The sequence below is a fragment of the Equus asinus genome, chromosome 20, assembly GCF_041296235.1.
Source record: "Equus asinus isolate D_3611 breed Donkey chromosome 20, EquAss-T2T_v2, whole genome shotgun sequence".
Classification (NCBI taxonomy): Eukaryota; Metazoa; Chordata; class Mammalia; order Perissodactyla; family Equidae; genus Equus; species Equus asinus.
The window spans coordinates 102,447,022-102,473,159 of record NC_091809.1 but is presented as its reverse complement, the minus strand read 5'-3'; the positions used below and the strand labels follow the sequence as shown (position 1 = coordinate 102,473,159).

Sequence of the window (26,138 nt, the reverse complement as noted above, 5' to 3'; positions counted from 1 at the left end):
TGTTGTTCCTGGCACATAACCTGCAAGCGCATCCGAGCTCCACACGTGGTACGTGCTGATGGGAAGGAAGCGGTGCCTCCTCCCAAAACCACTTCAAAGGCCGGGAGTAGAGGCGGCCTCCAAGGAAGGATGTCAGCTTGTGTGCACATGCTTAGGACCTCGGGGGGCGGGGTCATAATCGGAGATGCTTTTTGCCAGACACGATGATTAAATGCTAAATCTCTTATCTCCAAGGTATCTGCTTCTCTGCAGCTGGGCAGAGGACCACTGATTCCTCTCTACGAGATGGTCATGCAGAGATCAACTTCGGGAGTTGGTGGAGGCGGCTGGTTGCCTTACCTGCCCCAGATCAAAACACCAGCATGGCCATATCTGCTATCGTGGTGCACTGCTTACATGCCACGTATTAAAGGATTGAAGTGACTGCTTTTAATCCACATGACATTGTGAGTGAGACAGAACTACCCCATTTTACCAACAAGGAAAGGCAGACTCATGGAGATGAAATAATCTGCCCAGGTAACCCAGTAAGTGGTGAAGACAGGCTTTCACTAGGTTTGACTGCGAAGCTATACTCTTAGCCACTATGCTTCTCAGCCTCCTGCAGGTATAATAAGCCTAAACAGCTGGGGCTCCCCAGGAAGGCCAGGGGGCACTAAGAGTGGTCAGTGGCAGAAATTCATGGGAATCCTTCACCCCTGTACCAGTTCCCTCCATAATCCCCCTGCCGCATCCAGATTCAAGGGTGAGGCTTCCCAGCCTGCTCAGTATCCCTGGTGCCTATCAAGGGGTTTGGCTCCAGCAGGTGTTCAATCAATGTTTGCCCTTGAACAAGAGACAAATTTCCAGAGCTCTGGGAGAGGTGTCCTACTCAGCCAGAGGCGGCAGGGCTATTTCTTTTGGCAACCAAACTTGACTGCTACACCTAGTGGTGCCTGCTCAGCTAAAATGTTCCTCAGGATTGTGCTCGAGGCCGGGGGTGGAGAAGTGGGGTAAAGGAAGCAAGGAGGAGTAATAGGCACATAATTATTGATCAAAAAATGTGTGTTCAGCGGCCGGCCTGGTGGTGCAGCGGTTAAGTTCGCATGTTCGGCTTCTTGGCAGTCTGGGGTTTGCCAGTTCAGATACCAGGTGCAGACATGGCACCGCTTGGCAAAAGCCATGATGTGGTAGGCATCTCACGTATAAAGTAGAGGAAGCTGGGCATGGATGTTAGCTCAGGGCCAGTCTTCCTCAGCAAAAAGAGGAGGATTAGCAGTAGTTAGCACAGGGCTAATCGTCCTCAAAAAAAAAAAAAAAAGAAAAGAAACTAAGAACATCCTTTTATTGGCTTCATTAGAGACAAAAGGCACCCAAAAGAAATTCTAGGTGAGGGATGCGACCCTGAAGGAAAGCCAGACCTTGGCTTCTGGTCAGCTGGAAGCCCTGTGCCCAGTCCGCCCTCGGGGCAGGGCAGACACGCCCTCATCCGTCAGTTCTTCCTCTCCCCCCATGGCCTCCCAGCTGCGGCTTCCTTCCATCATCTGGGACTGATAACAAAGCATTCACGGATGGGCATGTGCTTCCAATTAGCTATTTTCCCAGCCAGCTCCTGTTTTCTTTATCTTCCAGAACTGAGCACATCGTGGGAACAAACACTAGATTTCAAGTTTCCTCCAAGCTCACCCCTCTCCCTTCCTTTCCGAGGTGTGGACATCTGCATGACACCCAGAAAAACTGGAACTCAGTTTGCCACTGCAGTGGGTGTCTGCTCTGACTTAGGTCTCATTCCTTCCTTAGGGAAAGCAGTCACTCTCTAGCAGAGTGCTATGGACTGCATGTTTGTGTGTCCCCCCAAATTCATATCTCGTAACCCTAACCTCCAACATGATGGTGTCTGGAGATGGGCCTTTGGGAGGTGATTAGGTCATAAAGGTGGAGCCCTCGTGACGGGATCTGTGTCTTGTAAAAGATGGGAGAGAGCTTGCTTTCTCTCTATTTTCCAACAAATGAGGACACAGCAAGACCACGGCCATGTGGAAACCAGGCAAGGAGCTCTCACCAGAACCTGAACATGCAGCACCCTGACTCCAGCTTCCCAGCCTCTAGAACTGTGAGAAATAACCTTCGGCTGCCTAAGTCACCCAGCCTATGGTGACTTGTTACAGCAGCCTAAGCTAACTAAGACACACGGCCAGGAGACACAGTGACGGACATGGGTCCCCAGAACCAAGTCTGGGTGATACGGTGACTTGTTCTACAGAGAAGCAACTGCCCTGGGCTCCTCCCTGAACCAGGCAGATCTTGAGTTGGGGCTCCCCATGTGTAAGCTTTTTAGAAACATCACTCCGGTTAGAAAAGGCAGCTAGAGCCTAAGAGTGGGGTATCAGGCAGATGCAGAGAGAAATGAAGTGTGAGCACCCCTGTAGTTTTAGGTAAGAACTCAGTGAAAACTAAATACCAGTCAGAATGAGGAGGAGATTCACCCCAACATCAAGGTCTGTTCGGATGCTTCAGGGGCAATGAGAGGCAGAAGGCCAAGAGCAATGGTTGAAACATAAGATTTTAAAGAACAGCCTCAATGACCACAAAAATACCAGAATTCCACAAGGAGGGGGAGAGGAGAAATGTAACACAGTGGGTAAAGTGAGGGTTCTGGGCTCAAACCCCAGTTTTTCCACTTGCTGTGTGACCATGGGTAACTCACCAAACTTCCTAAATTCTAGTTTCTCCATCTGCAAAATGTGGATATTAACATGACCTACGGCATGAAGACCGCTGCGAGGATTAAATTAGATGATGCATTCAAACTGGTGCATAATACGTATTCAAGAAATGTTAGCTGTCGATACCTTAAAAATAACAGTAGATACAACGATGTACCTGGCTTTTTCCTATACCCTGGAATGGGTCCTCACAGGATTCAGTGGATGCCAAACTCTAAGTCAAGAGTAGCAGTTTGCAAGCAAGCCTAATTTCTACTTTCAGAGAACTGAGGTCGTGGTACCCAAGGGCATCCAGAAGCGAAAATGAGAGACAGCCGCCTTGCTGCTTTGTCTCCTCTGGCCAATTAGATTCATGCTTCAGGTCTTTATAACTCAAGAGAAAACCAATCCCACATTAGTAATTTTAACAACAACAACAAAAAGCACAACACACATACACGAGATGCAGGTGAGGTAGGATCAGGGCCAGGACAGAGCAGGGAGCCAAACATCACAAAGACCACCTCGACACTCACCTCTTCCTAAATCAGAACAGGTTTTGATGACCAAGCAAGCAAAGTCAGAATCAATGAAATGCAGAAACACTACATACACTTCAACCTCACTCACACACTCTCTCTCTCACACACACACACACGCTCCCTCAACAACCCCACAGCCACTCTCAAAACTCTCCAACATTGGATCAGTAGCCAAAGCATGTTTGGTTTTCTCGAACTGCAAACATGAAATTGGGAGGGGCACCAAAAGGAAGCAGCCAGAACAAAGGGAACAGTGGGTTGGGTGGAAACCATGCCTTGTAGGACACAGAGAAAGTCTAACCTAGAGATCTTTTTCTGACCCAGAGTGAAGCGGATGATTTTGCTTTGAGATGAGTCCTTGGATGATGCACTGCATGACAGGAAAGAAAAAAGTGGATGAGTGAGGAGAGAGAAGATACATTAGACACACAAATACGTAATCGGAGTATGTCACAATGGGGGTGCTCCTGGCTTTCCCTCTGCCCACTTTTCCCACAACATGCAGCTTTCCTTCTAGGTCTAACTTTTCTGATTTGATAAATTTCCAATGTGAAGAACTTGCTATCAAGGCTGTCTAAGGACTTCCGTGGTTTTCTTTTTTTAACTCCAAATATCTTCTCTGCTATCAGTCACTATAGGGCCTTGTTCCCACAGTAAGATGCTGAAGCAAGGGGGCTCTGACAAGCAAACTTTAGACCTTTCTAAAGTATTTAGATGCTGCCATTTCACAGGCTTGTTTTACCAGGGTGCTTTTCATGAATGTCCCATAAAGTTGCCCTCAAACAAGGGTGTAGGATAATTGCAAGTTTTGCTGGTCTTGGGAATTTTTTATCTCAATAAGTATAGAAATGATCATTTGAAGTCTTCTGAACTTGCTAAGTTATGGACTTTGGACACAAATTTGGAAATATGAAAAATCATGGTTGGGCTTAAAAGAAAAAGTTAAACTTATTTACTGCCTTGTGAAAGATAGAAATATTTCTCTTTCTTGCAGCCACACTTCCTATATCATGTTTATAAAAGGATCTGAGATGGGAAATACAAAGTCGGTGTCACTGGACTTAGGAGGTGGAGGAAGAGAGAAGAGAATGGAGGAAAAGAATAAAGCGATTTTCTGGATTTTCCCTAAACAGCTGTCTGAATGTTGATAATACGTAAGGTAGACACAGAGGGAAAAGGAAGCAGGTCTTAGGGACTATGCTCCTCTCCTGGACTCGAGACTGGTGAGGAATTTGATGTGGACCAAGTTCTTGGGCATGACGTCAATTCATGAAAAAAGCTGAAGTAAAGGATAAAAGTGAGTGTCCACTTGGCCGTCGGGGAAGAGTTGCTCTGCTTCCTCAGACTGAGGTCTCAACTTCCCCTGGCTAGCTTCCACTGCTCCTTTATTAACACACACCAGGGGAAAGGTGCCAAGTCTTAGTATTAACTATCTCCAGAGGTACAGCATTTAGGCCTGTTCGTATCCGGCAGAGTTCTAACAGGGGATTAAACCAAACCTGGCAACTGGGGCTTGCATCAACATTTCACATTGATGACCAGGGTCCACCCATTACCCTTGGGACTTTGGTTATCAAAGTCAGAATTTAGGGGTAGAAATGCTGGGCCAGTGATGCGATTTTATTATTCTTAAATTTATAGCCCGAGTGTTAGCATGGGCTATCCCCAGAACTTCAGAATAAGGTTTTCCTCCGGAAGGAAAATTAGAAGTATCAATATACAGCGGATGAAACCAGTCATCTGCAGAAGTAACCCGCTCTGGGCGAGATAAAGGATGAGTGAGGACACACAGCAACTCCAGAGCCAAGTCCATGTCCCCACCTTGCAGGGTGGGGGGCCGCCGCGGCAGGAGCCTCTCTGCAGTAAGTGAACATCAAGGCTTAGGTGAGTGTGGCTCGTGTTTAGGAAAAGTGTTGATTAATCGTAGGATGTTTTTTTCTTACTGGGAGATGGGTGTCCTCACTGGAGCATCCGGTTCTTTCCAGAAGACAAACGCCTACCGTGGAAGTGGATGCCTGAGGCTAGCACACTCAGTGACACAGCCCAAGGTTTCTCAACACGTGTCCCTGGGAACACTGTGCAGTGAGATGCAGTACATAACAAGAAGATTGCTGTGGCCAAGTGTGAGGAATGCTTTCTAGGCCCCCGTCTGAAGATGTACAGTCACACGCGTCCCTCTCGCAGGCTTCCTCCTCTCCACCACCACAGACCTAACCGCTCAAGCCAGAACTGTAGGCTTCCTCTGGGACTCCTCTCTCCCTCACTCCGGAGAGTCCATCCACCCGCAGTCCTGTCGGCTCTTCCTCCAAAATATCCTGAATTGCTTCATCTCCACGTCTCCCCCAGCACCTTGATCCAAGCCACTACCATGTAGAGGACCACGGAAGCCTCTTCGCTGCGGTCTTTCCCTCTATTCTTGCTCCTCCACAGGCTTATTTTGCACATAGGAGCAAAGGTGATTTCTTAAATCAAATCAAGTCTCCCTCCTGCTTAGGATTCTCCAGTGGCTTCCTTTCACCTTTAGAATGAAACACAAACTCTTTGCCCAGGTTAGTCAGCACTCTGTGACCTGGCCTCAAGGCCACAGCACTGCACAACTCCAGGGGCCACTGGTCACACTGTCTTCCACATAAATGGTGGCAGCCCTCTTTGCTTACAGGCTACCTTCTCACTTCCCATCTCCCTTCATTCACTGAGCTCCAGACTACACTAACCTCCTTTCTGCAACTCCAGTGTGCCAAGCTTACTCCCACCACAGGGCCTTTGCACCAGCTGCTCCTCTGCCTGATCTACTCCACACTTGAGCTTTGCATGGCTAGCTCCTCATCATTCCTATCTCCACTTTGGTGTCACGTCCTCAGAGAGACCTTCTTATCAACCAATCTGAATTATCAACCCAAACCCTCTGAGTCCCATCATCTTATTATAATACCAACTATCTGATATTTCTCTTCCCTGTTTATTTGCCTGCCTCCTCTAGTAGAATATAGAGAGCAGGCGCCTTGGCTACCTCATTCACCCTTGACCCCCAAGGGCCCAAAACGGTGCCTGGCACACAGAAGGCATTCAAACACTAACTAAAGAAATGAACGCACATTCGAGGATCTGAGCAGAACTGCAAGAACAGTTCTAACAACCTAACCCAGATTGTTTCCCAGTGCTTCCCCCAGAGAGCCGCCCCCTGCAAGTCACTACCCAGGGAACACGCACTCTGCACAATGCACTGTGGGAAATGACGTCTTGACCGTTCAGTTGTCCAGCTCCACCAGGGAACCTCTGCACAGAGAATGGCTCCCTCTCAGGGGCTTCTTCAGGGCAGGGCGAGGGCGCAGAGGCTGCTGCCCGGCTGTCTATTCCTCTTTGCTAGTCCAGGAATCTCTGCTAGCCCACAAATTTCCATAGTGTGAACTGGATATAATTAGATAATTAATTAGGGGATCTGATTTACATCACATCACCACTGCTGGTTTTAACACCGTCACAGTCGGGAAATAGCACTTCTCATGGGGAAAAAAAAAAGCTGTAACCGTCTATAAGGCAGCCGCTTTGTCTGACCCGCTTTGTGCTTTGCCCAACTTCAGTGGGCGAGGAAGGGTAGGAAGGGCTGTGAGAAATCCTACAATTATTAACGCTGGGGCTTTGGGGGACTGGAAAGAAAAAGCCATTACTCTTTAGCACAGATGAAATGAAATCAAGCAATCCAATTTGATCAGTGACATTTAGGTTTGACGGCTAAAGGTTTATAGCTTAAAAAAAAAAAAAAACAATTACTATGGACTTTTCTCCAGATCGTTACTGAGTCAAAACTTTCTTGTTCCTAATCCTTTTTTTCTGCCACTAAAATGAAAGTTTTACAAGGCGATCTCCTGCAGAGTTGTAGAGGAATGCAGCCATTCCCGTGGTGACGCATTAGACGGTAACTGCCCTGGCGTTCTGCTCGTATGTCACTCTATGGCGAGTCCCACTGGCAAGCACGGGTCCCTCCGGGACCACCACCAAAACCCAGGCCCTAGTCCTGCAAAGCAGAAGACACCACTACCGACTCTCTAAGGTCAACAAAACCCAGTCACGTTTTATGGAAACTTCTCCCATCAGGGGATGCTCCCCCTCTGGGGGAAGGTGGCTGCCTCTTTTCCTGCTAAGAGCCACTTGCCATCCTTCTTCTGTGCTCGCGATATTTCTCCTCTGGCAAAGCAGAGGCACCTGCTGGAGTAGAAGTGTTGCTTCCACTGAGTAAAATTACTTGCACATATAACACTGAACACCCAGCTTACAGGCAAACATGCAAAATAAGTTCGAAGGTCTATCTTAGGGACTGTTTATTGCCTAAGAGTGTGTGTGCAGAGTTAAGGCAGGGGCAGCTAATTAGCTTCGGCTGCTGGCGATTCTGACCTATGAAAGTACACATCCCCACCAGGCACAGGAGGCCTCGTTGCATCCATTTCAAGGTCTTGCTACCTCCCCACTAACTACCAGTGGTTCTCAGCACTGAAGAAGCTCCCATGAAAAACACGCTGGCTATAGGCTAGAATTTGGAGGATGTGGAGGAGGACCCCGGAAAAACAGAATTCTCATTTGGCAAGGAGCCCCCACCTGGACTGCATTTCAGCTTGTGCTTTTGACTGCTGATGTGGCGCTGGCTGGTGAGGCTGGCACGGGGCTTGGGGAGTGGCTGGCACCTGTTGCTGAGGAGTGCCAGCCTGGCACTGGGAGGGGGCCCCGGCCGCCGGGGCCGCGGCAGGTGGCAGCGGCGAGGAGAGCTGCGGCTTCTGGGGCTGCTGCTGCTGCTGCTTGTATCGGGAGAGGCTGAAGAAGAGGCCTAGAATGGCCTTGAGGTTTCCATTCCTGATCTCTGCAAGACAGGAAAGAGATGCTTGTTAAGAGTCGTCTCTTCTGGGGAGCCCTTTCTGGCTCCCGTGCAACGGGCTACTTCAGCCCTCACACGAGTTTAATCCCTCTAGGATATGACAGATTTCCTGAACGCTTAATTGGTATCACAGTCAATTAAAATCAGGCCCAAACGACAAAGAAATTAGCTTCTTCTCCCCACTGGGGATTAGAGCGGATACACGATGGCAAGTTGCAACTGGAGGGCTGGCAAGTGCCAGGAGGAAATTCTCAGGAAGGACACAACCGAAAAGGAGTCCCGAGCAAGCCTGTGCTTGTTCTCCAGGCAGAGAAACTCGCTGGGCCCCACGTGGCTCTGCCAAGTCCGTGTTCCATGCTTCAAGCCACCCTGAGTGTGCCAAAGGGCGCTGTCCCGCTCCACCAGGATCCCTGCCCCGCTTTACCCAGTCAGCCTTCTCTCAAACAGGTGGCTCTGTGTCTGGCTTGTCCACTGAATAACGAACTTTAATTCTGGATGGGTGTGGAGACAGGCTATAGCACTTGCTTCCTTGAAGAATTACTCACACAAAAGTTCTCCCATATTAAAAGAAGTTAGAGCAGAGCGGGGATAAGAAAATTTTTATCCCAGATGGAACTTTTCAGATGTTAAAATGCATCTGCCTCGAGGCATGCATAAAGAGCTGCAGAGCAGGAATGAAATATTTACTCACAGGCAGGGGCTACGGACCACAAGGGGGCAATCCCTCCGGCAATGCCTCCTTTCTAAAGTTCTTTTGACACCAGATGCTGACGGCCAAGGTCTAAACTGACCCTGAGAGCGAAGCAGTGGGGCCACCCAGCATGAGGGACGGAGAGGAAGGAACCTCAGGGGCTCCCTCTGCCCTGCTTCCACCCTAGGCTGCATTTCTGTTTCTGAATCGGCAAGTGGGCTAGAGGGGGTGGGGTCAGAGGAAGGGAAGCTCCCTGTGTGAGTAACGCACACCTTCAGGTCAGTTCCAGGCTGGGGAAGAGGCTCCTGATAAAGGAATGAGTTTCCTCCAAGGACCAGTAAGGGGCAGAAGGTATGAATGGGGTCCTTTCAGAAACAAGATGACCCCTGCAAGCCTGCCAGCTTCCTGGGTGTGACTGCTGCTTAGGCCAGGCTGAATGACTTCCTGCTGGAGCCCCCTCTCTCCAGGCGCTAAGGAAACTGACAATACAAACTATTAGAATCCAGCCTTCACTCTCTCCTTTGCGAGCCAGCAGGTTCTGCCTGTGGGACAAAACAGACAGGACAGCTGTTGGAAAACCTAAGGCATGATTTCCAGCCTGTACTCTACCACTTAGGAGCTGTGCATCCCTGGGGAAGTCACTTAATCTCTCTGGGCCTCAATGGCAATATTGGCCCAGTTTGCCCCATCACACAAGTTTGCTTTGCAGATCAAATAAGCGCACACGTGAAGGCCCAGTGTAAACAGTGAAGTCCTTCACTGGTCTTGGTTACTGTATGACAACTGTCGCCCCAGAATCCTAAACGAGGTTCCCAAATAGCTCCAGCTTTGTGCCTTAAAAATGATGGCTTTTACTATGGTGATCTTATAATTTATCATGCAAACCATGACAGTTTTGAGAGTGAAAGGGGGGAGCTTTTAACGACGCCAGGACAACAAGTGTAAGCCAGGACTGACCTGGACAAAGAAGGATGCTTATGGACCCCCATGTGCAGTGCAGGGAGCAGAGAAAGCTCCAAGGTGGTGGCCAACCTGCCCATCACTCCCCCGCCCCCCAAGCTCAGTTTCACCCTCAGTTCCGCTTCCTTCTCCATCCTAAGGAAACCAAAGGAGAGTGCAGCCCTGCGGCTTGTTCTGCTTGTGCTTTGAAATGTTCTTACGAGCACGTCAGGGTCACAGAATGGGAGGCTCAGGCATGAGGGGTCGATGGGCACCTCATCTTGCTCGTGGGAAAAGAGAGGGTGAAGTGACACACCCGTGCTCCCCAGCTGGAGAGTGATGGGAATTAGGGACAGAATCAGGAGGAGGCATCAAGAGCTGACATGCAAGTGAGCACCTGTTAAGGTCCCCTCAAAATCAAATTCACTGGAGGGAGAAAGTAGAGCTAATCACAAGGATAGATGAAAGCTGTCCGAGTTATTTTTAGCGCCTTTTATAATTGTTTTCAGGTTATACACGACTTGTTTATAACAACAAGAGCTGCCACTAATGAGCCCGTATCAGGTCAAGCTCTTCACACGCACGATCCCATTCAATCCCACAACCTGGGAAGGGAATAGGAGTTCCCCTGTAGTGGCTCAGAAAGGGTTTATGACCCCTCCAAGGTCACGAACGCAGGAGCTGGGATGTGAGTCTAGGTTTGTCCAGCTCAAAGCCCCATGTCCCAACGCTGTAACTTGGCTTCCTGGACACCCATCGTGTGTGGCGGATTTAAAAGCACACCAGATAATGTTTTATTTATTAAGCTAGCTGGCGGGCACACAAGTATTCTTTATTCTTCTTCTGTAAGTATTCTTTTATTATGGAATGTATCAACCATTTGACACATGACAACATATCTGACACATTCCATAATACAATTTTTTAAACCACGCAAGAAAAACAAGGAAGGGAGGAACTCATAATTCAGCATATCCAGGGGCTCGGGGATTGTCCACTGCAAAAAGCAGGCCTGTCCACGTCAGCTCCCTACAGCCTAGCAGCCCAGCCAGGGCGGACAATTGGAGCCCCAGGTGTCATATCCTCTACCTGCTGGGCTCGTTAAGTCTTTTCTTGTTCGTAACTGAGCATTATCCCCTAAAACATTCTTTTACTTGTTGTCAAAGAGCACAGTGTTCCCACAAAGGCAGCATTTTTCCTGTAAAGATCACTGGTTTTTGGAGCCAGAAAGATCTGGGTTTGAATCTCTGCAGTCCATCATTGACAGATTTTGGGTTTTCACAAGATTCAACCTCTCTAAGCCTCCGTGTCCTTCTTTAAAATGGGTGTATGCCCTGCTGCACCTTTCCCACAGGGCTGTCAGGAGAAGTCCGTGCAGATAAATGAGAAGATGGGTACAGAGCACCTCGGACACAGCCTGACTCTGTACTTGCATTTTTGGTTCGGAAAATATGGTCGCTCTTCTGGCAGGCTCCTCCGAACTCACTACATGGCTCGTCATCTAAAGGAAGCCTAAGGAGCTGCACATTCTTCCTGCTTATTTTCTCCACGCCGGTCACTGGCACCCAGAAGGAAACCAATCCCGAATATTCTCACACGAGAGAAAACTCAATGGTGATCTTTCTGGTTTTTTTTTTTTTTTTTTTGAGGAAGATTAGCCCTGAGCTAACATCTGCTGCCAATCCTCCTCTTTTTGCTGAAGAAGACTGGCCCTGAGCTAACATCCATGCCCATCTTCCTCCGCTTTATATGTGGGCTGCCTGCCACAGCATGGCTTGCCAAGCGGTGCCATGTCCGCACCCGGGATCCGAACCAGCGAACCCTGGGCAGCTGAGAAGCGGAACGTGCACACCTAACCGCTGCGCCACCGGGCCGGCCCCTTTCTGTTTTTTTTTTTTTTTAAACAGCTTTATTGAGTTATAATTCGCCTCCACATTAAGTGTACAATGATTTTTGGTAAATTCTAGGTTTAGAATATTCCCATCACCCTGAGAATTTCCTCAGGCTCATCTGCAGTCAATTCCCAAACTACCTCTAATCTGCTTTCTATTTCTACAGATTTGCCGATTCTGGACATTTCATATAAATGGAATCATGCAAAATGCAGTCTTTTGAATCTAGTTTCTTTTGCTTAGCATAATGTCTTTAAGGTTCATCCACGTTAATGCATTTATTACTAGTTCGTTTCTCTATATTGCTGAGTAATATCCCAAGACAGGGATATGCCACTTTTTTTTATCCATTCACCAGTTGGTGGACATTTGGACAATTTAATTTTCTTTTAAGAACACAACAGTTCAAGAGTGTTGGATGCTCTGACTGGGGTTGGAAGCCACAGTTTATGCCATGGGTGGTCTATAACAGACAGTATCCAAAACAGCTAGAATTGTGCTCTTCCCATATTTCCACACGGCATTTGTCTGTGTTCCATGAGGCCTGGTAAGCCAGCTCCAAAGGCAGTTGAAAAACAAACTCCATCAGCCCACAAAAATGTCTCCTTCGTGACATTTCCCCAGGCTTTGGAAAAAGACTATCATTTCGTATCTGATCAGTTGTCCTCACCCTCTTGATTTCCAGAGAAGAAAAAAAGTGTAGAGCTTGAGAGAACTGATTTGCCCAAGGAGACACTAGCTAGCCGGGGTCTAACCCAGCGCGGGCACCCTGTTCTTCCTCTTCCGGCGGCCACCCCAAGCAAACTGTAGAACAACTACACAGGCCAGATGCCAATTTCCAGCAGAATTCAGCCTCGCCTCGATTCCTAAGGACTGTGGGCTCTCAGTGATCTGGTCCCACCAGTGGTGCTAATCTTCACAGATGTTGCGGGAAAGGCTGGGCACAGGGTAGGACAGATAGAAGAACTACTTTCTTTCAACGTTATTTAAAAGAAACCTCAGGGCTCGTTTACAATGGCACAGGCACTGGAACAACCTAATACGAAGACACTTGCTTTGTAAGGAAGAAGGAATTTGGAGCCAAAGGGACCACAGAGTCACAGAATGCCTATTGAGTTCCCTTAAGCCACGGGGTAAGGTCGCCTGTGACTCGGATTGAGAACTGTGGATTCTGTGCATTATTCCTCCAGGTGGCCCGTCTACACGACCTACATTCACCACATCAGTTTCCAGCCCTTCTGTGAACCACTCTCCAAGTCTGGCAATGAGGCTCCCCACAGGGGAAGTGGTTTGAGGGGTGGGAGCAGAGCCCACAGCCCCCTCTGGTGGGGGGCAGAAACGGTCCCATTCACTGCCAAACCCAGGCGATGTGGGCAGGAGAAAATGGAAACGACCCACCTGCCACGTCTACCCTAATGCTCTGGAAAGACCGCCTGCTTCCTGGGGCAGGGTACGAGGGGGGCAAGCTCAGCATCTAGGTCTCTGGGCATCAGGGGAGTGAACCCAGGTGTGAGTCCATCAAATCAGCAACCAATTTCACTTCAAAAGCACACACGCCTTCCCAGAGGCACCTAAACGGATCTTCCTGCCTCTGTTTCTCCAGTCTCCATACAGAGCTAGTCCTCTGCCCCATCATGTTCCCATGCCCCCTCTTCTGTCGGGATTTCCCTCCCCCTTCCTCTTCTGTCTGGAGAATGCCTATTCATCCCGTAAAACCCAGGAGAAATGTCACTGCCTCCATGACGCTCCCCTGGCTGCCGCAGGCAGAGCTGAGTGCTGTCTTTCTTTGGGCACCACTGGGTCCTGCACATACGACTAGCACAGCTCTTGTAGTATTGGAATTAAGGCTAGTTTTGGAGGACTGACGTGACTGTCGGTGCCAAGCACTGTGCCTGGCGTAGAGGACGTGCCCAGGGCATGTTTGCTGAACCAAATAGAACACAGCTTACCCTGGACCCCGGCTTCCCCCTTACAGGAGAATGGGCTCAGAGCCAGATGTTCTCAGAACCAGGGATAAGGGCCATCCTTCCTCACAGGGACAGGTTTACAGATGGTTGTGACAGGTGGAGTGTTGGGGAGGGGCTGAAGGGATCTCGAAAATCACCCGGGGTAGGGGGTGATTCAGCTTACGTGACTCTGACAAGCCTCCGAGAGCAACTGGATGGATCCAGCCTTGGGGAACCCCGAGGGGGTGGGCAGGCCTCATCCAGGGGAAGTGCCCCAAACCAGCAGCATCTCCACGGGGCTCACCTGGGCCTGCAGCCTCAGCCCGGGAACAAAGGGTGTCTGTGGCTCTCTAGCAGGCAGGTTGGGGCAGGGCCCAGGCTGCTGCAATGCTTCAGGACAGGTGCATCCACCCGCCCGGGTTCCAAACCCAGCTGTAGTCACGGGGAGAGGGTGGAGGCGGACAGTGGGGCTTTCCAACCGCTGATGTTTTCTCATCAGAGGAGGAGCCTCAGGCACTCAACCGTCTTCAAAGGGAAAACAGAAAGCATTAAACCTACATTATTTCTTTAACCACCATAATGCTTTTCCAGTAGTGGTGCAGGTGGTTAGAAGTGTGAGTGGTGGTAAATGACACAAGACACCAAGCTTTCAAGTCAGCTGATGTGGCAGCTTAGCCACTGCTGACCTCGTGGGCCTCCCCGGACCCACATGTAACTTAATCTCCTTGGGCCTTAGTTTCCTCATCTATATGATGGGGACAACCCAAATACCGACCTCATAAGATTGCAGAGGGGATTAAATGAGATATAAAATGTGCACAGCACTTATTTCAGTGACTGACACGTGGTGGGTTCCCAATAAATGGTTTCTATTCCTATAATTTAACAGTATGTCAGGTGAGATATTTCCCATATCCCTTAAATTGTGAATAAGGCCCATCTGAGGACAAAAGGCTCTAAGGACCCTTGCTTTAAAAGTTCAAGTTGTGGACAAAACAACTAGGGCCAGTCACGTGCCCACAAGACTGCATTAGTCCAGAATCAGTCTTGCCACCAAACACCACCATCGTCATCCCCCATCGCCCCAAAAAAATCTAGGTAAGAAGATCTAGATGAGAGAAGGTCACTGAGCGTGGGGAAGAGTGATCACGCTTGATGACCACAGAGACAGGATATTTCCTCCCCTCTCCAAGGAGCAAGAAGGTGGGGGCCTTGCACCCCTTTAAGTCAAAGAAGAGGAGGCTCTAAGAGAATCATGTCAAGTGGGGGTGCTGGCATCCTAGTCCCCACTTGGACATCTGCTTAGCAGATATGCTCCTTGGCCCCCTAAGTCGGGGGTAGGGAGGAGAAAGAGCTGGAGAGGGATATGGTGGGGGACTTCCAGGTGGCAGGAGGCCCATTCTACCTGCCACAGGTGGAAGATGAAGTCCACACATTCTTGCTGGTTCTATGGGGGATAATGGAGGGATGATGAGAATGAGGTCCACAGCCTTATCAGGACCACCTGGCCACCTTAGTGTGGGGACAAAGAACCTGAATCAGGGGGATGGGCTTTGAATGTGACCAGCTGAGAGCGAGCTGGAGGAGCTGGTCAAATCTCACAAAAGACCAGCAAGGCCATGGGAGCGAGTCCCTGGTCAGCAGGACACTCCCACCCGGGGACAGTGGCAATTACGGCTACCAAGAGGAGGACAGCAACTTTGCCTCGGCAGAATCCTGTTTCCTCTCTGCTGCCCCGATTCTGGGGGCTCGAGCACAGGAAGGAGGGAAGGGAAAGGAAGTCAAGCCATCATGCCCCCAGCCCCCACCAACCTTCCAAAGCCACTTGCACTGGGGCCAGGGGGAAATGAGCTTTTGAGTAGAGCCTGAAATTGAAGTTTAAAAATGAATAAGACTGAGTCATAAGTATTGAATAAAACTGTTCTAATAACTGAAGAGGACTAAAGAGTTCTGTATTATTGTGGCCAAGATATCATCAAGTGAGTCTCGACTCAGCAGGAAAGATGGAGGGTCAACACAGCACAGGTGGGGGCTGTTACTGTACCCCAGTGACTGATACCTAACACACTGGTTACAGGATGCTCTTCTATACTCACACTCACAAGGGACACAGCCCAACACTGACAAGGGGCTTGGGGCCGAGTGCCTCTTTGCATGATGTGCCTCCATGGGCCACACAACCTCTTCTGAGACATTCCAGCTAACAAAGAGGGTTCTAAATCTTTTCCGACTTCTTTCTCCTGTACGTGGCATGCCTAGATCTTATCGATCTGCTTTCCCAAGGACACCATGACCGTGAGCTCTGAGATCACACAGACCTGGGTTCAGACCCTGGCTCTGCAACTCACTAGCTACAGGCCTTGGGATGTCACTCACAACCTCTTTAAGCCAAAGTTTCTTCATCTGTAAACTCAGCCAATTATAAATTACAACTTCAGTTGTGAGAGCTGGAGCTGATGCAGACAAAAGCCTTAGAAGCACAGTGGGGACTTGTTTATCCGCATTAGGCTGCCCACCTGACGGTGCATTAGAGCCCTCTGGAAGCAGTGTGCCTGCATTAGGCTGCCCACCTGACGGTGCATTAGAGCCCTCTGGAAGCAGTGTGCCTACATTAGGCTGCCCACCTGACGGTGCATTAGAGCCCTCTGGAAGCAGTGTGCCTGCATTAGGCTGCCCACCTGACGGTGCATTAGAGCCCTCTGGAAGCAGTGTGCCTGCATTAGGCTGCCCACCTGACGGTGCATTAGAGCCCTCTGGAAGCAGTGTGCCTGCATTAGGCTGCCCACCTGACGGTGCATTAGAGCCCTCTGGAAGCAGTGTGCCTGCATGAGGGCTGCCCACCTCATGGTGCATTAGAGCCCTCTGGAAGCAGTGTGCCTGCATTAGGGCTGCCCACCTGACGGTGCATTAGAGCCCTCTGGAAGCAGTGTGCCTGAATTAGGCTGCCCACCTGATGGTGCATTAGAGCCCTCTGGAAGCGGTGTGCCTGTGCCTGAACTGGGATACTTTGCACTCGGGAAATCTCAACAGCCCCATTCAGAGACATGACACCCCCATGAGGCACCAACAGTGGCGACACACCCCCAATACCTGAAGAGATTACAGTTCAGAAAGACCAAGTTCTCCCCACAGAGCAGAGTGAAGGCAGGCCCCAGGCCCAAAGGGATCACGTCTGTAAACTCACCTGCTCCGCTGGGCCACTTCCTTCCACCCTGCTCCCTGCCTCCCAACCCGGACCACCGGAGTCCATGCTAACAGGCATCTTTTCAAAAAGCAGCCTTGTGAGGGAAAGGTGGTGTCATCTGAAGCCCAAACTGCTTTACCTGTTCTGGGAAAACCAGAGGCAGGTGCAGCCTAATGAGTTTGGGAGAACGCCGGGGCCCATGGCAGCTTTTGAGCTGGCAGCTGCTTGTATTTACAAACAAGGGAGAGCGCAGACGTTTCCAGGGCGAGACTTTGCCCGAGGAGGCTGAGAATTCGCACCAGCCTTACTCCAGACCAATACCTAACCGAACAGTGAACCACCAGGAAACACTGATGTGCTAATTAGCCACCAAACTGGAGTTAATTAAAAACTAATCAGGATGTCAAAATGGAGCATCTCATTAATAAATAACGTGGGTTTTTTTTTTTTGAGCTGGGAAAAGTGCTGCTTCTTCTAATAAAAGGAAGAGATAAGGATTGGGCATTTTTCCCTGGGAACTGTACAGTTTAAATATGTTCTGTGGTTAAGTGTTCTCCCTCCCAGAGATAAGGCCCAGCTTGATAATTAACTGAACTGCTCGTCAGGTGAATCAAACCGGCATTGTTTGATCAAGCCCTTCAGAGAAGCAGCCCTGTCTCCACTCCTTTCTCGCTGTCTCGCAGACACGACCGGCATGGTTGAATCTGCAATCTTGGAGTGATTCTGTAAGTTGTCAAAAAGTTGACATCCTCAAGCCTAGACAAGCATCGCGCTGCCTCAAAACCAGAAGGAAAACAAAACCAGCAGAGCCACCAGCACCCCTCGGCTTCGCTGTATCGTCATCAATAAGCAACAGGTGGGCATTTCCGCCGATGGAAAGGCTGCCTCCCAACAGGCACTCGGACTCACCTTCTGCAGACAGCCCTTGGATGTTTATGCCCTTAGCTGCCAGGAAATTCAAGCAGGCATCTATGTTTTCAATCTAGGGGAAAAAAAAAACACAACAATATACACTCAATAAATGTTCAGCCTCCTCCAGAGTCATTTGTTATTAGGAACAAAGGACTATGTCAGAGAGAGGGTTCATGAGCATTCGCTAAGGTTCTTAATGAGGAAAAACTGGAGGAAATAAACATCGGATGGACGAATAGATGGATGATGCACGTCAGGACTTGCCTTTGTCTATACTTGCACAGGAAAAGGTTATCTAATATCCCAACCACACAGCACGAAAAGATGCAGCCTTGGATGGCTCATGGCTGCCAAAAATAACCAGGGGGGAACTGGACTTCATATGCTGATCACTGTCATCAGTGCAATCCTGAAAACTTGAGCAGTTGCTAGAAAAATGGGGGTGGGGGACGAGGTTAGTAGACCCGCCCATCTACTAGCAGCTAGGAGAAATTTCCAGCCACCAAGGAGGCAGGTAGTTAAACGGAGAGACAGTGAATGGGAGTTTCAGCTGGAATCTGGGTAGTGTTTGCTCAAAAATTCTCAGGATGGCAGGCGTTGCAGATGCCCAGGGAGGGCTGTGACCTCACGGATGCCCTCTGTCCTTTCTGTTTTCTGTGGCAAGAAAGGACTCACCACCAGAGTCCAGGAGACTCCCAGGTTTGCAGGGCTGATAACATGGCCAAGGGCCAACCAATGTCCAGCTCTCACAGAAGAACAATTAGGTCATTCCCGAAGGTCTCATTTGACTTCTGATGTCAGGGCTAATTATTCTTTGGGCTACAGGAAAATGTTCTGGCTTGATTATGTCAATGGTGACTCTAAATAAAAGAAACTCCTTTTGACCTGGCACAGGGATCTTTGACTTTCACACAATTTGCATTTCACGATAGAGATCCCCTCACCTGCACAACCACCTTCTTTCTGACTTCCCAGGCTCGGTTGACATTCTTTCGAACTCAAACCAGTGCTTAACCTATGGGGTTGATTCTGAACCAATGAAAGACCATCTTTCACAGTGTCCACGGGACCATCCTCCCTCCCCTTCCCCAAGCAAGCTCCTGATGGCTCCTTCATAGCCAAAGAGAGTGAAGCATCTACAATTTAAGAGCTCTAATTTGAGCAGTCTGGCTCGAAGTCTTGAAGTTCATGTCCACCCTCCCCAGCCATCCTGCATTTCATCTCTACTCTCAGTCTTTGCATCTTCCAAAGGCTTTAAATTAAGTTTGGGGATGCCGGAACAAAACTGCACTCATTTTATTTTATTATTTCATTTATTTTTTTAAAAGATTTTTCCTTTTTTCTCCCCAAAGCCCCCCAGTACATAGTTGTGCATTTTTTAGTTGTGGGTCCTTCCAGCCATGGCATGTGGGACGCCACCTCAGCAAGGCCCGATGAGCCATGCCATGTCCGCACCCAGGACTCGAACCGGCAAAACCCTGGGCCAGCAAAGTGGAGCATGAATCCAACCACTCAGCCACAGGGCCGGCCCCAAACTGCACCCATTTTAGAAGAATCCACTCAACCCTGAGCTTAAGGTTACTTCATCCTTGCATTTTTTAGCTTAGGTTCCCGTCTCTTTCTCAGCCTCCAGCCCACCTTCAAGGGTTCTCATCTGGGAGGCATTTTTTCATCTCTAGGAAAAAGAGCAGAATGCAATTTCCTGCAAACCAAATAAATGCTGATGCTATGGGTTATGCCTGCCACCATCGCAGAAAATGATTCCCTATAAAGAAGGAGGAAAAATGAGATTGGTAACTCTCTTTTCTTCTTTCCAGTCCCAGGATGACTGACAGTGATAACCAGGTGCAACCATCTTGGCGGGGGGAGGGGGAAGGAGGAAGAGAATGGCTGGGAGGGCCTCGTGGAAGGTGTGTTGGAGCAACCTGCTTCTATATGTAAGTGCAATAAAAGTTATATCTTGAAATGCTATTTCACCCTATCACAAAACCTGCTTTTGAGAGAATAACTATGCGTCCCTCTTTCTATTGTACATAGTGTAATATACCAAAACCACTCAGAAGGATCTGTTGCCCCAACAAAGAGGCACCAGTATTCAAATTATAATAAAATTATAAAATTCCTCTTCTACCCCTTGTCTCTTTCTATAATCCTACCCTACTTCTTTAATATAATATTGTGCACATGGCTGATAAGCGAGGCTTTGGCAATTAAGTCCCCAGAGGAAATGAGAAAAAAACTGACCACCCCTGAATCTGTTAACACAAAATAAAAAATAGCACACTTGATATTTATCCTGGCAAGTGTCACGTGGGTGGGCTGACATAGGTAGGGTAAGTTTTTTCAACAGCAGTGCAATGGTATGACATGGAATAAAAAGACACCCACCAACATATTCAAGAAAAGCACCGCTCTACACAATATTGTAATTCTACAGAAATTTCCTCCTAAGGAGCATACAGTACATTTACTTGTCACATTCATGGAGCATTCAATGCACAGAGCATCATTTAAAGAACATAGTAATTTCTTCTTGCAAGGCTAGCCTTGGTACATTTCAATTCAGCCATCTACTGGGCTTTCTTTTAACGTTAAATTCTATTAAAGGAATGAATAATTATATATAGGTTACTGAGAATAGTTCTTCCTCCTGTTGATTTTTTAAAGCCCTAGCATTCTTTCAACTGATTTCTTAATTTAGATCAGTAGTTCTCCACTGGGCAAGAGAGGGCAGGAGAGAAGGGGCAAGGATTTTGCCATCCAGGGGACATCTGGCAATCTCTGGCAACATTTTAGTTGTCACACCCCGGGGGTGAGGGCACTGCTACTGGTTTCTAGGGGGTAGAGGCCAAGGATGCTGCTAAACATCCTACAACACACAGAACAGTCCCCACAACAGAGAATTATCCAAGACGTCAACAGTGCCAAGGTTGAGAAACCTGAGTTCCATGATTCCTTTAATCATTTATTGAATGAACCTAACTGTGTGGATGTCTGCTCTGTGCCAGGCACCGTACTCAATTCTTTTGACAGTGTCAGTCCCAAGACCTCCCTGTCCAGGAGCCCACATCTACATAATCCTCCTTTTCAGGGGCCACAGAGCCATTCCACACACAGTCCCTGATTCCCACCCATTTCAGGGAGAATCGCGGCACAGAAACGAGAGGAGCATTAGGATCTCCCTTCATTAGATGGAGACAGGAGGCCTAAGGGCACTAAGAATGCTTTCTCCTCAAGAGGAGACGAAACAGGGAGCAACATCTGGATGACACTCCCAGAAAATGTTGAAACGAAGAACATAGCTTATCATTTAAGACGACTCAGGAGCCCATCGAGCCCCTTGAATTTTCTCCCTTTACTACAAATTCTCCGCTCACAGAAGGAGTTCAAAAAACATTCCTCAAGTTTCAAATCCACTCTTTAATAATGTTCCATTAAGGCTAAAAATCACTCCTGACAAGGCGGCAGAGACCCACGCTCTTTTCATCTGCACCCCAGGAAGAGAGCAGGGCTGGGAAGCAGAACGGGGTCAGACGTGGATTCCAACCTCCCGGCTTCTCTTGGAAAGAGATCAGAAGGGGAGAATGGTGCTTTGATCCAGGCTCCCTTGTGATTAAAATTCACCTTAAGGTTTTCTTCCAAATACTACACAGGTAAACAATCCATCCTCACACACTGTTGAAACTGCAAACTCCCACCGCATCCCACGAGGGGAACAGCTGGTGGCAGGACGCCAGCATGCCTTACAGCACAAGGGTGTCCCCATGCCCCTTGTGCCTCTTTAACGAGGCTCGTGGCTCATGTGTGATCCAGAATCGTAGTGCAAGATGAGGATCCAGTTAAAGTTGGGAGGCAGAGCGTTGGAAAAGACTCTTAACTAGCAAAGTATGTAAATACGACCGAAGTTATTCATTAACACATAACAGCCAATATAAACTACTTTCCAAAATTAGCCGAAAAAGTCTCACATTCCAGTGTTGCTGATGGGGTGGGGGTGCCACTAGGGGAGAAGGCTGATGTAGTTGTTGCCATAGAAACAGGTCCAAGAGCTCTGGGATCAAGTTCCTGGAGTTTGCAAGTCTTAGCTGTGATGGAGGTGAGAAGCCCAGAAGAGGCACCACAAGGAGGCTTGGAGATCCTGGGAGCAGGAAAAGTGCTGGATGAAGGAGGGGGCGGAGTAAGGGGACAGACTGAGACCGATATGCACTTCCCCAGGCTTCATTTGTTTGGGGCCGTATGTGGCCTCCACCCTGTGCGGTCCCCACATGCCCAACAAAGGTGCAATAAAGCCTTTCTCCCAGTCTCCGCAGAGATCTGAACCCCAAAGCTGAACAGTTTCTCAACTGAACTTCAGACTTGCAGGGCAACTTCCATGGACTAGTTATGTATGTTGTATATAGCCTTTGTCTCCCACACCCAGAAGCGTATCTGCACCCTGGACAGCCCGAGAGCGAGGGAAATCAAAACAAATGCCAAACAACCGGAAAGGGAAGGGAGGGCTAGGAGGCAAAAGGAGAACTTCACATTTCAATCATGATTGAGGCTGGACTGGGTGTCATGATAACATAAGATATGCGAAGCTCGGAAGCACTGCTCTGCGTCTCCTCCGTAGCTTAGAGACTGATCAAATACCATCTGTTGTGGCAGTTGTCATGGCATCATTTTTCTCTGACTACCAGTGTAGCTGAGTGCAAAGCGCACGAAAATGACTAACGCAAACGAAGCCCATCTCTATGGGTGCTCCCGCAGCCCAGGGGAAGATGGGGCTCCGGGCACACTGGGTAAATGGTGTGCTAGCTTTTAGGAGTTAAGAATTCCTCTCCAGGCCCCTTGGAGATCTCCATCCTGGGAGAGGAAACCAGGAGGGAAGGTAAACAACTGCTGCATTAAAGTCAGGTATGGTCACAGCCATTTGCTTAAAATCATGAAATGCCTAAGGCCTCGGCAATGGGAGACAGGACCGCAGACAAGACTGAGGAAGAACTGGCAAGTTCTGGTAATTTTAAAAGCGCAGTGTAGCTCCTTCGTGAGTCTCATCCATCAGCTCAAGCAACTTCTTTCTGGAAGGGTGTGACCCTAACACCTGATATTGCTACTTGCCAACAAAAATAATCATCATTCATCCATTCATTTATCCATCCCTTCACCCATATTTACTGAGCACCTATTGGGTGTCAGGCAATGAACGTACTGGTACTGGATACACAGCCGTGAGTAATCTCTGATGTCGTAGAATCTACAGGCTACTGTAAGGGAAAATAATGCATAAATAAGTACATGATGACGTCTGTCACATACTAGAAGACCTGATCTAGGCTGAGGGGGCGGGCATCAGGTTTAAGGAAGAGACAGCACTTAGGTCCACAGAGACAGGCCTTTTGGTCTGTTCTGTCCACTATCCAGTGACGTAGCCCCCAAGCACCCAGAAGAGCATGGAGCCCACTGTACGTACACAGGAATGTTTGCTGACTGAGGGATGGAGGGGGAATTTGAGCCGAGACCTAAGGAGTTAGCTGGGCACCAAGTGCGGGGAGGAAAACACACCAAGCCTAGCGAACCTAAGGCTTGAAAGCGTCCGTGCAGGATGCAGCATACCACATTCTGGGAACCAAAAGAAAGTCGAAAGGCCTGGAGGCCAGCGAGCAAAGAAGAAGAGCAACGAGCAGGAGCAAAGGCTGGGCCACACGGGGCCACGTTCAGGAGCTGACGTGGGGGCAGGGGGCGGAGGGAAGGCAGGGGTCCTTCAGGTTCTCAGGGATGCCTTGTCAGGGCACCCGTTGCCATGGCAACAGCAGCCAGGCCAAGAGGTTCCAAGGTGAAAGCTCGAGGACGCACTATTTTGTGTCAGAGACGGCTCCACAGTGTCCTCCAGGTGGGGTTCCAATGACTTCCGGGCTCCACACAGACACAGGGAGGGAGGGGCAGGGAATGTCAGCATCTGTGGTCACATGTACTAGGAATGTCTGCTTCACATCTAATAGGCCTCTATGCTCTTCTGACACTCCTTCCTCCGCCCCTTTCCAAAAATAAAAATAGAGGAGGAAAAAAAAAAAAGATATCCAACCATGAAACCAAACCAAAACACAAAATGAACTTTGGAGAAACACTCTCCTAAAACGCCTGTCTCGTCAGTGTTGTCTGTCTCTTTCCTCTGCATTTCTAGGGGCCACAACCTGATGTGTGCTTTGCCCAGCTTCATTTTTTGTCCACCTATGGCAGTGTTGGGGCCCCACATCTTCATATGATCACATGGCTCGTGGGCCAAAGTGTGGTCCTGGAGATGTACAACACCACAGGACAGGGCTGGCGGGGCCAGGACGCTACCCAGTCACGTGTCACTTAATAACGTTCTGATATGTTCTGAGAAATGATCATTGAGCAATTTCGTCGTTGCGCGAACGTCAGAGGGTACTTACACAAACCTAGATGGTACAGCCTACCACACACCTAGGCCACGTGGTACTAATCTAAAGGGACCACCATCATATATGGGGGTCTGTCATCAACCAAAACACCCCCATGTGGTGCGTGACTGCAAGTTTTAATTTTAGAAGGGGACCCCCAAAATGAAGGAAATTTATGGTGGCCCTTCAAATTCTCCTACATGGGGAAATATTTGGGAGCATCTTCCCTTGTAAGCCCCATGGGGTGCTGCTTACTTGGCTGATGCTTAAAGCCATCTTTGTCCAGTAGCACAAGGGGCTCCATACCCTGTGTTCCAGCTTCGGCCCTTCAAGTGTCTTCCAGCCAGTCAGCCTTGGCTCTCTTGGTGGCTTTGAAACAGAAAGCTTAAGAATGTGGGGCTCAGGGGCTGGATGAGACTTGAGTGTCTCTGCCAGTCTGTTTCTCTTGCTGCTTTAATGCCTTGCCCAGCTCCCTCCTTGAATTTGGCACTGTTAGCCACCTTATCTTCGATAGTATTTATAACTTCAGCTTTCCAAGATGTTCTCAAGAATTCTCTTTAAAAAAGTTTAGAGCAGGCTCTCGGCTGTTACAGCAAATGGGTAAGTCCATATGGAAACAAAAAAACTAGAGGAGAAAAAAAATTGAAAGAAGAATCTCAAATTCCTCTAGTAACTATCTATTTCTACCCTGCTTCCAAATGCCTAGAATATTTCATTTTCCTATTATTTTCTGACTTCTGAATCTTTCTTTTGAAACAAGAGAGGAACCTGGGAGTTGTAGCGAAAAGTTCTAGAAGTCAGTCCTTCCTCTGGAGTCTCCCATCATCAACCCTTACAGCTGAGCTCCGCAGAGCATCCGTGTTAGAGATGGCAGGCACTACGAGGGGAAACTGCTGGGATCTGCATTGTCAGAGAGGCCCAACGGACGCCTCTGTGCGTTCACTCAGTGTGGAGACATTCCGAAGGTCATTTCTCCTGCTACAACTTTAGGTAACGCTCCCTAACCTCCTGGCAGCCCCAAAAGGGACTGCTCCAAGTGGAGGCCTCCAAGCGAGGAGCTGGACACAAATGGTAAACAGTAATGAATAGGGCCATGGGGTGGTATTTAGAAGACACAACGCAGGCTTTGGGGGTCAGACAAATCTAGGTTCAAATCCTGATTCTGCCATTTACTCAATTATGATCTTCAGCAACTTGCCTCAGTGGCTGGATCTGTAAAATGGGCCTATATTTTAACACCCCCTACACAGGGTGGTGGCTGTCACTACATGAGAGGACATATGTGTGGTGATTAGTAAGTGCCCGATACCTGGCAGTTTTTGTTACTGTGTGGTCATTTTGGACATTAACATCCCTGGCAACAGTTCTCAAGCCACGCCATGCCCAAGCTGGCTCTGGGGTTGCCCCCGGCAAAGCAGAGAATGAGATGAGGTCATCTGAGCCGCCTCCCCTTTCCTGCTCTGGCTTTCCTCTCACACCCAGCTCTCCAGACTCAGGCCTTTTCCCTCACCTGAGTCTGCCTTTCAGTAGCCTGTCTCCTGAAAAGATGCTGATTAACTCATCCACACCAAGGCAGAAGGGACAGCTACAGGCTTCCCACGTTCCCTCTCCCAGTAGCACTTGTTTCCAACACAATTGCCATGTAACAGTATCTGTTGCAAGAATACGGACTTTGGACTCGACACTAGATTCTGGTTCCCTTGCAGATGACCCAAAGACCCTAGGAAAATGATTAACTGCTGCGAGCTGCAAGCTCATCATCTGTAACATAGATAGGAATGCTGACAACTCTCCCATAGTGTTAATGAGGAGTAGACGGGCTGACATGTCGAGGGTCTGGAACTTTACATAGTCAGAGGTGTAAAAAGGCTCTTTCTTCATTCAATTCCAAAATGGCAGAATATTAGCCATCACTAGCATCTTCTGGAAGTGAAAGATCCTTTTGGAGTTGTGACACTCTGAGACTTGCTAAATTATAGGACGGTAGTACAGCCTTTCTACGAATGGGTTCCTTGCAGCTGGAATTCATTTTGACCCTATCAGAATTAGGGCTTTCTGTCCAAAAAGCTTTCTAGTC

At 48.8% G+C, this 26,138-nt stretch overlaps 1 protein-coding gene across 7 annotated transcripts in view; it reads right to left on the bottom strand.

Annotated features, from left to right (window-relative positions):
• NAV2 (neuron navigator 2) overlaps positions 1-26,138 on the bottom strand; it is a 706,055-nt gene that overhangs the window by 208,379 nt on the left and 471,538 nt on the right. For 6 of the 7 annotated variants that reach the window (XM_070491341.1, XM_044752510.2, XM_070491340.1 and 3 more), the window contains 3 exons: positions 17,655-17,727; positions 7,820-8,078; positions 3,528-3,596 (listed from right to left, as the gene is read on the bottom strand). In XM_070491341.1, the coding sequence (XP_070347442.1) occupies positions 3,528-3,596; positions 7,820-8,078; positions 17,655-17,727 (401 nt within the window). The remainder of the gene's footprint in view (positions 1-3,527; positions 3,597-7,819; positions 8,079-17,654; positions 17,728-26,138) is intronic. The other variant, XM_014863247.3, reaches the window with a different exon arrangement.